Raw genomic sequence first — 14,938 nt, 5'->3', positions numbered from 1 at the left:
AGACTAACAGTGAGATTATTACGGCCCTTCCCAACAGGTGTAGACTAACAGTGAGATTCTTACGGCCCTTCCCAACAAGTGTTGCTTCCTTACGGCCCTTCCCAACAGGTCTAGACTAACAGTGAGATTCTTAAGGCCCATCCCAACAGGTGTAGACTAACAGTGAGATTCTTACGGCCCTTCCCAACAGGTCTAGACTAACAGTGAGATTCTTACGGCCCTTCCCAACAGGTGTAGACTAACAGTGAGATTCTTACGGCCCTTCCCAACAGGTCTAGACTAACAGTGAGATTCTTACGGCCCTTCCCAACAGGTGTAGACTAACAGTGAGATTCTTACGGCCCTTCCCAACAGGTCTAGACTAACAGTGAGATTCTTACGGCCCTTCCCAACAGGTGTAGACTAACAGTGAGATTCTTACGGCCCTTCCCAACAGGTCTAGACTAACAGTGAGATTCTTACTGCCCTTCCCAACAGGTCTAGACTAACAGTGAGATTCTTACGGCCCTTCCCAACAGGTCTAGACTAACAGTGAGATTCTTACGGCCCTTCCCAACAGGTCTAGACTAACAGTGAGATTCTTACGGCCCTTCCCAACAGGTGTAGACTAACAGTGAGATTCTTACGGCCCTTCCCAACAGGTCTAGACTAACAGTGAGATTCTTACGGCCCTTCCCAACAGGTGTAGACTAACAGTGAGATTCTTACGGCCCTTCCCAACAGGTCTAGACTAACAGTGAGATTATTACGGCACTTCCCAACAGGTGTAGACTAACAGTGAGATTCTTACGGCCCTTCCCAACAGGTCTAGACTAACAGTGAGATTCTTACGGCCCTTCCCAACAGGTGTTGCTTCCTTACGGCCCTTCCCAACAGGTGTAGACTAACAGTGAGATTCTTACGGCCCTTCCCAACAGGTCTAGACTAACAGTGAGATTCTTACGGCCCTTCCCAACAGGTCTAGACTAACAGTGAGATTCTTACGGCCCTTCCCAACAGGTGTAGACTAACAGTGAGATTCTTACGGCCCTTCCCAACAGGTCTAGACTAACAGTGAGATTCTTACGGCCCTTCCCAACAGGTGTAGACTAACAGTGAGATTCTTACGGCCCTTCCCAACAGGTGTTGCTTCCTTTCGGCCCTTCCCAACAGGTGTAGACTAACAGTGAGATTCTTACGGCCCTTCCCAACAGGTCTAGACTAACAGTGAGATTCTTACGGCCCTTCCCAACAGGTCTAGACTAACAGTGAGATTATTACGGCCCTTCCCAACAGGTGTTGCTTCCTTACGGCCCTTCCCAACAGGTCTAGACTAACAGTGAGATTCTTACGGCCCTTCCCAACAGGTCTAGACTAACAGTGAGATTCTTACGGCCCTTCCCAACAGGTGTAGACTAACAGTGAGATTCTTACGGCCCTTCCCAACAGGTCTAGACTAACAGTGAGATTCTTACGGCCCTTCCCAACAGGTGTAGACTAACAGTGAGATTCTTACGGCCCTTCCCAACAGGTCTAGACTAACAGTGAGATTATTACGGCACTTCCCAACAGGTGTAGACTAACAGTGAGATTCTTACGGCCCTTCCCAACAGGTCTAGACTAACAGTGAGATTCTTACGGCCCTTCCCAACAGGTGTTGCTTCCTTACGGCCCTTCCCAACAGGTGTAGACTAACAGTGAGATTCTTACGGCCCTTCCCAACAGGTCTAGACTAACAGTGAGATTCTTACGGCCCTTCCCAACAGGTCTAGACTAACAGTGAGATTCTTACGGCCCTTCCCAACAGGTGTAGACTAACAGTGAGATTCTTACGGCCCTTCCCAACAGGTCTAGACTAACAGTGAGATTCTTACGGCCCTTCCCAACAGGTGTAGACTAACAGTGAGATTCTTACGGCCCTTCCCAACAGGTGTTGCTTCCTTTCGGCCCTTCCCAACAGGTGTAGACTAACAGTGAGATTCTTACGGCCCTTCCCAACAGGTCTAGACTAACAGTGAGATTCTTACGGCCCTTCCCAACAGGTCTAGACTAACAGTGAGATTATTACGGCCCTTCCCAACAGGTGTTGCTTCCTTACGGCCCTTCCCAACAGGTCTAGACTAACAGTGAGATTCTTACGGCCCTTCCCAACAGGTGTAGACTAACAGTGAGATTCTTACTGCCCTTCCCAACAGGTCTAGACTAACAGTGAGATTCTTACGGCCCTTCCCAACAGGTCTAGACTAACAGTGAGATTCTTACGGCCCTTCCCAACAGGTCTAGACTAACAGTGAGATTCTTACGGCCCTTCCCAACAGGTGTAGACTAACAGTGAGATTCTTACGGCCCTTCCCAACAGGTCTAGACTAACAGTGAGATTCTTACGGCCCTTCCCAACAGGTGTAGACTAACAGTGAGATTCTTACGGCCCTTCCCAACAGGTGTTGCTTCCTTACGGCCCTTCCCAACAGGTCTAGACTAACAGTGAGATTCTTACGGCCCTTCCCAACAGGTCTAGACTAACAGTGAGATTCTTACGGCCCTTCCCAACAGGTGTAGACTAACAGTGAGATTCTTACGGCCCTTCCCAACAGGTGTTGCTTCCTTACGGCCCTTCCCAACAGGTCTAGACTAACAGTGAGATTCTTACGGCCCTTCACAACAGGTCTAGACTAACAGTGAGATTCTTACGGCCCTTCCCAACAGGTGTAGACTAACAGTGAGATTCTTACGGCCCTTCCCAACAGGTCTAGACTAACAGTGAGATTCTTACGGCCCTTCCCAACAGGTGTAGACTAACAGTGAGATTCTTACGGCCCTTCCCAACAGGTCTAGACTAACAGTGAGATTCTTACGGCCATTCCCAACAGGTCTAGACTAACAGTGAGATTCTTATGGCCCTTCCCAACAGGTGTTGCTTCCTCCCAACGACGCAGAACACAGTAAACATATAGAATAATGATAGAAACAAATGGTAACACAAGGAATAAATACACAATGAGCAATGATAGCTTGGCTGTATACATGAGGTGTTTTATTAGGATCCCCATTAGCTGTTGTGAAAGCAGCAGCTACTCTTCCTGGGGTTTATTAGGATCCCCATTAGCTGTTGTGAAAGCAGCAGCTACTCTTCCTGGGGTTTATTAGGGATCCCCATTAGCTGTTGTGAAAGCAGCAGCTGCTCTTCCTGGGGTTTATTAGGGATCCCCATTAGCTGTTGTGAAAGCAGCAGCTACTCTTCCTGGGGTTTATTAGGGATCCCCAGTAGCTGTTGTGAAAGCAGCAACTACTCTTCCTGGGGTTTATTAGGGATCCCCATTAGCTGTTGTGAAAGCAGCAGCTACTCTTCCTGGGGTTTATTAGGGATCCCCATTAGCTGTTTTGAAAGAAGCAGCTACTCTTCCTGGGGTTTATTAGGGATCCCCAGTAGCTGTTGTGAAAGCAGCAGCTACTCTTCCTGGGGTTTATTAGGATCCCCATTAGCTGTTGTGAAAGCAGCAGCTACTCTTCCTGGGGTTTATTAGGGATCCCCATTAGCTGTTGTGAAAGCAGCAGCTACTCTTCCTGGGGTTTATTAGGATCCCCATTAGCTGTTGTGAAAGCAGCAGCTACTCTTCCTGGGGTTTATTAGGGATCCCCATTAGCTGTTGTGAAAGCAGCAGCTACTCTTCCTGGGGTTTATTAGGGATCCCCATTAGCTGTTGTGAAAGCAGCAGCTACTCTTCCTGGGGTTTATTAGGATCCCCATTAGCTGTTGTGAAAGCAGCAGCTACTCTTCCTGCTCTGTTCTGGGACAGCTGCAGCTTAACTAGGTCCTGCTCTGTTCTGGGACAGCTGCAGCTTAACTAGGTCCTGCTCTGTTCTGGGACAGCTGCAGCTTAACTAATAATAATAATAATAATAATAATAATAATAATAATAATTAGTCAATTAGCAGACGCTCTTATCCAGAGCGACTTACAGGAGCAATTAGGGTTAAGTGCCTTGCTCAAGGGCACATCGACAGATTTTTCACCTAGTCGTCTCGGGGATTAGAACCAGAGACCTTTCGGTTACTGGCACAACGCTCTTAACCACTAAGCTACCTGCTGCCAACTAGGTCCTGCTCTGTTCTGGGCCAGCTGCAGCTTAACTAGGTCCTGCTCTGTTCTGGGACAGCTGCAGCTTAACTAGGTCCTGCTCTGTTCTGGGCCAGCTGCAGCTTAACTAGGTCCTGCTCTGTTCTGGGCCAGCTGCAGCTTAACTAGGTCCTGCTCTGTTCTGGGACAGCTGCAGCTTAACTAGGTCCTGCTCTGTTCTGGGCCAGCTGCAGCTTAACTAGGTCCTGCTCTGTTCTGGGACAGCTGCAGCTTAACTAGGTCCTGCTCTGTTCTGGGCCAGCTGCAGCTTAACTAGGTCCTGCTCTGTTCTGGGACAGCTGCACCTTAACTAGGTCCTGCTCTGTTCTGGGCCAGCTGCAGCTTAACTAGGTCCTGCTCTGTTCTGGGCCAGCTGCAGCTTAACTAGGTCCTGCTCTGTTCTGGGCCAGCTGCAGCTTAACTAGGTCCTGCTCTGTTCTGGGACAGCTGCAGCTTAACTAGGTCCTGCTCTGTTCTGGGCCAGCTGCAGCTTAACTAGGTCCTGCTCTGTTCTGGGCCAGCTGCAGCTTAACTAGGTCCTGCTCTGTTCTGGGACAGCTGCAGCTTAACTAGGTCCTGCTCTGTTCTGGGCCAGCTGCAGCTTAACTAGGTCCTGCTCTGTTCTGGGCCAGCTGCAGCTTAACTAGGTCTTTCCTTGCAGCAGTACCAGTACCTAGTCAATGACAGCATAGCTATATACATGGAGTACCAGTACCTAGTCAATGATAGCATAGCTATATACATGGAGTACCAGTACCTAGTCAATGACAGCATAGCTATATACATGGAGTACCAGTACCTAGTCAATGACAGCATAGCTATATACATGGAGTACCAGTACCTAGTCAATGATAGCATAGCTATATACATGGAGTACCAGTACCTAGTCAATGATAGCATAGCTATATACATGGAGTACCAGTACCTAGTCAATGATAGCATAGCTATATACATGGAGTACCAGTACCTAGTCAATGATAGCTTGACTACAGTGGGGGAAAAAAGTATTTAGTCAGCCACCAATTGTGCAAGTTCTCCCACTTAAAAAGATGAGAGAGGCCTGTAATTTTCATCATAGGTACACAATGAAAATTGAGGAAAAGAAATCCAGAAAATCACATTGTAGGATTTTGAATGAATTTATTTGCAAATTATGGTGGAAAATAAGTATTTGGTCACCTACAAACAAGCAAGATTTCTGGCTCTCACAGACCTGTAACTTCTTCTTTAAGAGGCTCCTCTGTCCTCCACTCGTTACCTGTATTAATGGCACCTGTTTGAACTTATCAGTATAAAAGACACCTGTCCACAACCTCAAACAGTCACACTCCAAACTCCACTATGGCCAAGACCAAAGAGCTGTCAAAGGACACCAGAAATAAAATTGTAGACCTGCACCAGGCTGGGAAGACTGAATCTGCAATAGGTAAGCAGCTTGGTTTGAAGAAATCAACTGTGGGAGCAATTATTAGGAAATGGAAGACATACAAGACCACTGATAATCTCCCTCGATCTGGGGCTCCACGCAAGATCTCACCCCGTGGGGTCAAAATGAGCACAAGCAAAAATCCCAGAACCACACGGGGGGACCTAGTGAATGACCTGCAGAGAGCTGGGACCAAAGTAACAAAGCCTACCATCAGTAACACACTACGCCGCCAGGGACTCAAATCCTGCAGTGCCAGACGTGTTCCCCTGCTTAAGCCAGTACATGTCCAGGCCCGTCTGAAGTTTGCTAGAGTGCATTTGGATGATCCAGAAGAGGATTGGGAGAATGTCATATGGTCAGATGAAACCAAAATATAACTTTTTGGTAAAAACTCAACTCGTCGTGTTTGGAGGACAAAGAATGCTTAGTTGCATCCAAAGAACACCATACCTACTGTGAAGCATGGGGGTGGAAACATCATGCTTTGGGGCTGTTTTTCTGCAAAGGGACCAGGACGACTGATCCGTGTAAAGGAAAGAATGAATGGGGTCATGTATCGTGAGATTTTGAGTGAAAACCTCCTTCCATCAGCAAGGGCATTGAAGATGAAACGTGGCTGGGTCTTTCAGCATGACAATGATCCCAAACACACCGCCTGGGCAATGAAGGAGTGGCTTCGTAAGAAGCATTTCAAGGTCCTGGAGTGGCCTAGCCAGTCTCCAGATCTCAACCCCATAGAAAATCTTTGGAGGGAGTTGAAAGTCCGTGTTGCCCAGCGACAGCCACAAAACATCACTGCTCTAGAGGAGATCTGCATGGAGGAATGGGCCAAAATACCAGCAACAGTGTGTGAAAACCTTGTGAAGACTTACAGAAAACGTTTGACCTGTGTCATTGCCAACAAAGGGTATATAACAAAGTATTGAGAAACTTTTGTTATTGACCAAATACTTATTTTCCACCATAATTTGCAAATAAATTCATTAAAAATCCTACAATGTGATTTTCTGGATTTTTTTTTCTAATTTTGTCTGTCATAGTTGACGTGTACCTACGATGAAAATTACAGGCCTCTCTCATCTTTTTAAGTGGGAGAACTTGCACAATTGGTGGCTGACTAAATACTTTTTTTCCCCACTGTATATACAGGGAGTACCAGTACATAGTCAATGATAGCTTGACTATACAGTGAGGGAAAAAGGTATTTGATCCCCTGCTGATTTTGTACGTTTGCCCACTGACAAAGAAATGATCAGTCTATAATTTTAATGGTAGGTTTATTTGAACAGTGAGAGACAGAATAACAACAAAAAAATCCAGAAAAACGCATGTCACAAATGTTATAAATTGATTTGCATTTTAATGAGGGAAATAAGTATTTGACCCCTCTGCAAAACATGACTTAGTACTTGGTGGCAAAACCCTTGTTGGCAATCACAGAGGTCAGACGTTTCTTGTAGTTGGCCACCAAGTTTGCACACATCTCAGGAGGGATTTTGTCCCACTCCTCTTTGCAGATCTTCTCCAAGTCATTAAGGTTTCGAGGCTGACATTTGGCAACTCGAACCTTCAGCTCCCGCCACAGATTTTCTATGGGATTAAGGTCTGGAGACTGGCTAGGCCACTCCAGGACCTTAATGTGCTTCTTCTTGAGCCATTCCTTTGTTGCCTTGGCCGTGTGTTTTAGATCATTGTCATGCTGGAATACCCATCCACGACCCATTTTCAATGCCCTGGCTGAGGGAAGGCGGTTCTCACCCAAGATTTGACGGTACATGGCCCTGTCCATCGTCCCTTTGATGCGGTGAAGTTGTCCTGTCCCCTTAGCAGAAAAAACACCCCCAAAGCATAATATTTCCACCTCCATGTTTGACGGTGGGGATAGTGTTCTTGGGGTCATTGGCAGCATTCCTCCTCCTCCAAACACGGCGAGTTGAATTGATGCCAAAGAGCTCAATTTTGGTCTCATCTGACCACAACACTTTCACCCAGTTCTCCTCTGAATCATTCAGATGTTCATTGGCAAACTTCAGACAGGCCTGTATATGTGCTTTCTTGAGCAGGGGGACCTTGCGGGCGCTGCAGGATTTCAGTCCTTCACGGCGTAGTGTGTTACCAATTGTTTTCTTGGTGACTATGGTCCTAGCTGCCTTGAGATCATTGACAAGATCGTCCCGTGTAGTTCTGGGCTGATTCCTCACCGTTCTCATGATCATTGCAACTCCACGAGGTGAGATTTTGCATGGAGCCCCAGGCCGAGGGAGATTGACAGTTCTTTTGTGTTTCTTCCATTTGCGAATAATCACACCAACTGTTGTCACCTTCTCACCAAGCTGCTTGGCGATGGTCTTGTAGCCCATTCCAGCCTTGTGTAGGTCTACAATCTTGTCCCTGACATCCTTGGAGAGCTCTTTGGTCTTGGCCATGGTGGAGAGTTTGGAATCTGATTGATTGATTGCTTCTGTGGACAGGTGTCTTTTATACAGGTAACAAGCTGAGATTAGGAGCACTCCCTTTAAGAGTGTGCTCCTAATCTCAGCTCGTTAGCTGTATAAAAGACACCTGGGAGCCAGAAATCTTTCTGATTGAGCGGGGTCAAATACCTATTTCCCTCATTAAAATGCAAATCAATTTATAACATTTTTGACATGCGTTTTTCTGGATTTTGTTGTTGTTATTCTGTCTCTCATTGTTCAAATAAACCTACCATTTAAAATTATAGACTGATAATTTCTTTGTCAGTGGGCAAACGTACAAAATCAGCAGGGGATCAAATACTTTTTTCCCTCACTGTATACAGGGAGTACCAGTACCTAGTCAATGATAGCTTGGTTATATACATGGAGGACCAGTACATAGTCAATGATAGCTTGGTTATATACATGGAGGACCAGTACATAGTCAATGATAGCTTGGGCCTAAGGAAAGTATTCAGACCCCTTGACTTTTTACAAATTTTTTGACATTACAGCCTTATTCTAAAATGGATTAAATTGTTTTTTTCCCCTCATCAATCTACACACAATACCCCATAATGACAAAGCAAAATCAGGTTTTTAGAAATGTGTAAAAATCTGATATCACATTTACATAAGTATTCAGACCCTTTACTCAGTACTTTGTTGAAGCACCTTTGGCAGCGATTACAGCCTCAAGTCTTCTTGGGTATGAAGCTACAAGCTTGGCACACCTGTTTTTGGTGAATTTTTTCTCTGCAGATCCTCTCAAGCTCTGTCAGGTTGGATGGGGAGCGTCGTTGCACAGCTATTTTCAGGTCTCTCCAGAGATGTTAGATCAGGTTCAAGTCCGTGCTCTGGCTGGGCCACTCAAGGAGATTCAGAGACTTGTCCCGAAGCCACTCCTGCGTTGTCTTGGCTGTGTGCTTAGGGTCATTGTCCTGCTGGAAGGTGAACCTTCACCCCAGTCTGAGGTCCTGAGGGCTCTGGAGCAGGTTTTCATCAAGGATATCTCTGTACTTTGCTCCGTTCATCTTTCCCTCAATTCTGACTAGTCTCCCAGTCCCTGCCGCTGAAAAACATCCCCACAGCATGATGCTGAAACCGCCAGGTTTCCTCCAGACGTGACGCTTGGCATTCAGGCCAAAGAGTTCAATCTTGGTTTCATCAGACCAGAGAATCTTGTTTATTTAGGTGCCTTTTGGCAAACTCCAAGCGGGCTGTCATGTGCCTTTTACTGAGGAGTGGCTTCCGTTTGGCCACTCTACCATAAAGGCCTGATTGGTGGAGTGCTACAGAGATGGTTGTCCTTCTGGAAGGTTCTCCCATCTCCACAGAGGAACTCTGGAGCTCTGTCAGGGTGACCATCTGGTTATTGGTCACCTCCCTGACCGACCAAGGCCCTTCTCCCCCGATTGCTCAGTTTGGCCGGGCGGCCAGCTCTAGGAAGAGTCTTGGTGGTTCCAAACTTCTTCCATTTAAGAATGATGGAGGCCACTGTGTTCTTGGGGATCTTCAATGCTGCAGAAATGTTTTGGTACCCTTCCCCAGATCTGTGCCTCGACACAATCCGGTCTCGGAGCTCTATGGACAATTCCTCCGACCTCATGGCTTGGTTTTTGCTCTGACTTGTACTGTCAACTGTGGGACCTTATATAGACAGGACAGGTGTGTGCCTTTCCAAATAATGTCCAATCAATTGAATTTACCACAGGTGGATTCCAATCAAGTTTTAGAAACATCTCAAGGATGATCAATCGAAACGGAATGCACCTGAGCTCAATTTCGAGTTTCATAGCAAAGGGTCTGAATACTTATGTAAATAAAAAAATTATAAAACCTGTTTTTGCTTTGTCATTATGGGGTATTGTGTGTAGATTGAATTTAATCAATTTTAGAATAAGACTGTAACCTAACAAAATGTGGGAAAAGTATAGGGGTCTGAATACTTTCCGAATGCACTATAGATAGATAGTATGACCATCACCATCTATCTATCTATCTATCTATCACACTTTATTTGGATAGTCTGGATGGTCCATGTTCCCCTGCTGCTAGACTAGATATGGAGGGATCATGACTGTAGTTGGAAGGTAGGGTTGGCTGGGGAGAGACATATTTTCTCAGAAAATGATGAGAGATTGTTATGTAGGTTAATTTGAGCCTTGACCTGAAAACACCCAGACTTGACACAGACTCCATCCAAACATATTCACAGGAGATCTGACTATAGTTTTCTATTGCTTTTCCTTCTTACTTTACATTTTCCAGTCACGATAATGAAGGATCTACATAAGATCCCCCTCTTCTTCTCCGTTTCCTTCCCAACATTCCATCACCAGACACTGTGAAGCTCACTACGCCCTGTAGTGGTGGGGTGACATAATGACGCACTACAATATAAACTATTTTATTAAACCACATGGTGGTGCAGAAGACACACCAATATCTAGTTGAATCATGCAGTTTATTTTGATCATGCAGTTTAGATTGATTGATCATGCAGTATTTTCATAACTACAGTATATCTCAATGGTTCATAGATCAGAGTGTGCCTGAATGAAGGCCTAACTATTATGTAGGTCATCGTGTCTGACATGAGACAGACTTCAAAAAGACATCAGGGAAATATGTAAAACATACTGGCCACAGTAATGTGTTGGTCCAACTAAAAATAGCCTGGTACTACAATGTAATGGTCTATAGGAGTGAGTGGGCTGACAGGCTAATGTAATGGTCTATAGGAGTGAGTGGGCTGACAGGCTAATGTAATGGTCTATAGGAGTGAGTGGGCTGACAGGCTAATGTAATGGTCTATAGGAGTGAGTGGGCTGACAGGCTAATGTAATGGTCTATAGGAGTGAGTGGGCTGACAGGCTAATGTAATGGTCTATAGGAGTGAGTGGGCTGACAGGCTAATGTAATGGTCTATAGGAGTGAGTGGGCTGACAGGCTAATGTAATGGTCTATAGGAGTGAGTGGGCTGACAGGCTAATGTAATGGTCTATAGGAGTGAGTGGGCTGACAGGCTAATGTAATGGCCTATAGGAGTGAGTGGGCTGACAGGCTAATGTAATGGTCTATAGGAGTGAGTGGGCTGACAGGCTAATGTAATGGTCTATAGGAGTGAGTGGGCTGACAGGCTAATGTAATGGCCTATAGGAGTGAGTGGGCTGACAGGCTAATGTAATGGTCTATAGGAGTGAGTGGGCTGACAGGCTAATGTAATGGTCTATAGGAGTGAGTGGGCTGACAGGCTGACTGTCATATTGTTACAACAGTATCTGTGTGTTATCACCAGCCCTTTAATGATTCAGATCACTATTAAAACTCCTGCCATATTTCAGAATAAAATCCAGAAGTGGCCTATATGAGAACATTATCTCAACCTGAAGTATACTTTATGTCATTATGAGAAATGACACATTTAAACGTTTACAGAATTGGCGCTATTAACAGTAACAAGTCTTTAGTTCGATAGAACACTTCATGTGAAAACAGAAGTAAATAGCCAGACATGCAGAAACTGAAAGAAGTCAGTGAAAAAAGACCAAGCACGTAATGGGCTAAAGAAGTTGACTTGGTCCTAAACAGAAGTTGAGAACCATGACATCAAGCTCCTTACAAGCTCCAAATTCCTCCTAGGTAGACTTCAACGGGAGATCTTTGTCTCGCCGCGCTCTCAGACAGCTGAGCGAACCTCGGAACAGGAGGCGCATTGAGACAAACACTGACAACTACAGAACACACCCGGGGAAGGAGAGCACACTCTGAACCGGGGGAAAAGAGAGCACACTCTGAACCGGGGGAAAAGAGAGCACACTCTGAACCGGGGGAAAAGAGAGCACACTCTGAACCGGGGGAAAAGAGAGCACACTCTGAACCGGGGGAAAAGAGAGCACACTCTGAACCGGGGGAAAAGAGAGCACACTCTGAACGGGGGGAAAAGAGAGCACACTCTGAACCGGGGGAAAAGAGAGCACACTCTGAACCGGGGGAAAAGAGAGCACACTCTGAACGGGGGGAAAAGAGAGCACACTCTGAACCGCACACTTCAGATTGCAGTAGTAACTAGGTTCTACAGAATCTCTACAGTGCGTCACCGGGTTGTTCTCTGCTGCTAAACGCAATCTCACCAAGACAGTGCGTGTAACGGCAGTATGACATCGCTGCTCGGGAAAAAGTAACAAACGAACCAAAAAGAGCAGACAGATACACAGAGGCTTTAAGGCTGGACTTGACGCAAGTCACCAGAATATTAAGTATTGTCTCAATCAAGACACTGAAAACAGTCACTGGAAATGTATTTGCGCAGAATTCTCTGGTTTTTCCCGAATACAAAATAGGTTTCTGCTTCGGAACAAAAAACCCAGTAAAGAAGTCGGAGCACTGTGGTAATTGGGGAGACTGCTTGCCTGAAGTGAATGGAGAGGATGGATTCACCGTCTGTTCCAAACTAATGGAAAGAGCCCTGACTACTGCATTGGGGAAAGGGTAAGGTGAATGTTAATGTCTTTATAGTAATGCATGTAGCTTATTCATACACAGTTTACAGTACATATTGCAAGGATATGGTTACTCTAAATGTATTTCATACTCCGACTACTTTAGAGGAAGTGTTTGATCTTGCTCTTATTTTACCATTAACATTATGATTGACAGTAATGCTGTGATACATTTGAAATGCCATGTGGTTCTCATTATTAATGATAATATGATTCTATATCTACAGTGTATGTCTGTTTACTCTCCACAGCTGATGGCAGCAATGGCATCTGCATGTGCATCCTCTTGTCCCAAAACGTTCCTAAATAAAGTCTGAGAGCAGTTATCAACCATGAAAACACCAAGATCATTCCTGTTCATTTTCCTCCTACATCACGTGAGTTATTTAATATTAACTAAACTATTTTTTCTCAGGTATGTGGAATAGCCTACAGTCGAAAATGACATTATTTTGTTATTTCAATGTAGGCTATTCATATCCAAGATATGACATGGTCAAATGTGTCACTATCAGATAGTTTAGACTCAATGATGATCTGGTTAGTAGGATTTATTTACTAAATAAGTCAACTCTCAAACACTTTGCAAGACATGGCAAATACATAAAAAAAGATTGTCATGCAGGTGACATCAAATAGGAGTTAAGTTTCAAATCAGTACAGTATTTTAAAGCATACTTGACAATGTTTAAATTTACACACCACCTCTAAAACAAAATAAAAAAGGTTTGTATTCAATGTATTCATTTTACTTTTTGTTGAAGACTGGCCCCACTGTGACTGTGCTATAGAGAAATAACACATTCAGGATAATTATAGGCTATACAGTAGAAGTCTATTTAATGCAATTACAATTATAATAACTATGTCATTATTTATAAATCGCTGAACTTAATCTGTGTCAGTGTTGATAGAGTTGAATTTCATATAGCAGAGCTATGGGGACAGGCATGGTCTACATTAACATATCATATAGCAGAGCTATGGGGACAGGCATGGTCTACATTAACATATCATATAGCAGAGCTATGGGGACAGGCATGGTCTACATTAACATATCATATAGCAGAGCTATGGGGACAGGCATGGTCTACATTAACATATCATACATCCCCGAGCCGACTAGGTGAAAAATCTGTCTGTGCCCTTGAGCAAGGCACTTAACCCTAATTGCTCATGTAAGTCGCTCTGGATAAGAGCGTCTGCTAAATGACTAAAATGTAAATGTAAATATAGCAGAGCTATGGGGACAGGCATGGATTGACATTAACATATCAAATGTCTCTGTTCAATATACAATATAACATGAGTTTATAAAATGTACCATAGGAATGGATTCCATATTCTAAGGGGATTATCAAGGGAAATTACTTGTAGCATATGGAATCCATTCCACATTTCTCTTCGATTCCACATTTCTCTTCAGGGATTATATTTAGCAGAGTATGAGTTTGCTTTTGGACATAATTATGTTTCACTGAAATTAGAATGATTACATACAGTATTTCTAAATTTGCAGTGTTTCTTTAAAGGAATGAGTTGGTTATGTTTTTATCACTTAATTAATGATAGAATGTATTTAGTCTAGGACCACATTGTGTCAAATCCTCTTCAGTTCCAGTGTAAATGGTTCTAGATGCCTGAGCATGTTGTGGTGATATTCTACACCACCCATTACGTTTCATGGGTTGCACTGCACCTGTATGGATGTGGGAGTTACTATGTGGATTTTGGGGCAGTAACTCCCAGAACCACAAATGCAGTGTGTGTGTTAATCCTCTTCTAAAGACTTGCATGGATTACATAAATAGCAATTCATTAAATGATTTCCATTTAATGGATTTGAACAAGATTTAACCCTCCGATGTAATCCTTAATGATTGGCCTTTACAGATGAATGTCGAGTGTTATGTTACTGAGACCTACGTCAGAGCATCCTACTAACACACAACAGGGCTTGGTCGTAATAAGCATCACTGACCACAAGAGTTTCCTAAACCTCAACCTCTGTTCTGGAATATATGATTTGAAGATAAATCTGTGTAAATCCGGGGTAAATTATTCTGTATTTACCAGAGATTGTTCATCTTAATCTGTAGTGGGTAAACCTGACCTGATGCTGTTTTCCCTGCAGGACGCTTTAAGATATCCAAAGATAGATCAGAAAATGTAGCTCTCCAAAGACAGATCAGAATATTTAGCTTTCCAAAGATAGATCAGAACATTTAAGGAAATAAAACTCCACATTATTCGCTGTTAGTATATAAATGTTGCGTTGCAGTAGTAGTAGTAGTAGCAGAATTAATAGTACTAACAGTAGTAGTAGTAGTAGTAGTAGCGTAGTAGTAGTAGTAGTAGCGTAGTAGTAGTAGTAGTAGTAGCAGCAGCAGTAGTAGTAGTAGTAGTAGTAGTAGTAGTAGTAGTAGTAGTAGTAGTAGTAGTAGTAGTAGT

The 14,938-nt window shown here is 44.1% G+C and overlaps 1 protein-coding gene across 1 annotated transcript in view; it reads left to right on the top strand.

Annotated features, from left to right (window-relative positions):
* Nucleotides 1-12,759: 12,759 nt before the first annotated feature.
* The window catches only part of LOC311121741 (neurexophilin-2-like), a gene marked incomplete at its 3' end in the record, with an annotated part of 21,298 nt that continues 19,119 nt past the window's right edge, over nt 12,760-14,938 (top strand). Inside the window, exon 1 of the mRNA XM_084196198.1 lies at nt 12,760-12,864. Coding sequence (XP_084052324.1) covers nt 12,820-12,864 — 45 coding nt within the window. The 5' untranslated portion in view covers nt 12,760-12,819. The remainder of the gene's footprint in view (nt 12,865-14,938) is intronic.

Source organism: Coregonus lavaretus, assembly GCF_964263955.1.
Source record: "Coregonus lavaretus genome assembly, contig: HAP1_SCAFFOLD_453, whole genome shotgun sequence".
Taxonomy (NCBI): domain Eukaryota; kingdom Metazoa; phylum Chordata; class Actinopteri; order Salmoniformes; family Salmonidae; genus Coregonus; species Coregonus lavaretus.
This window is presented reverse-complemented; position numbering and strand designations above follow the sequence as displayed.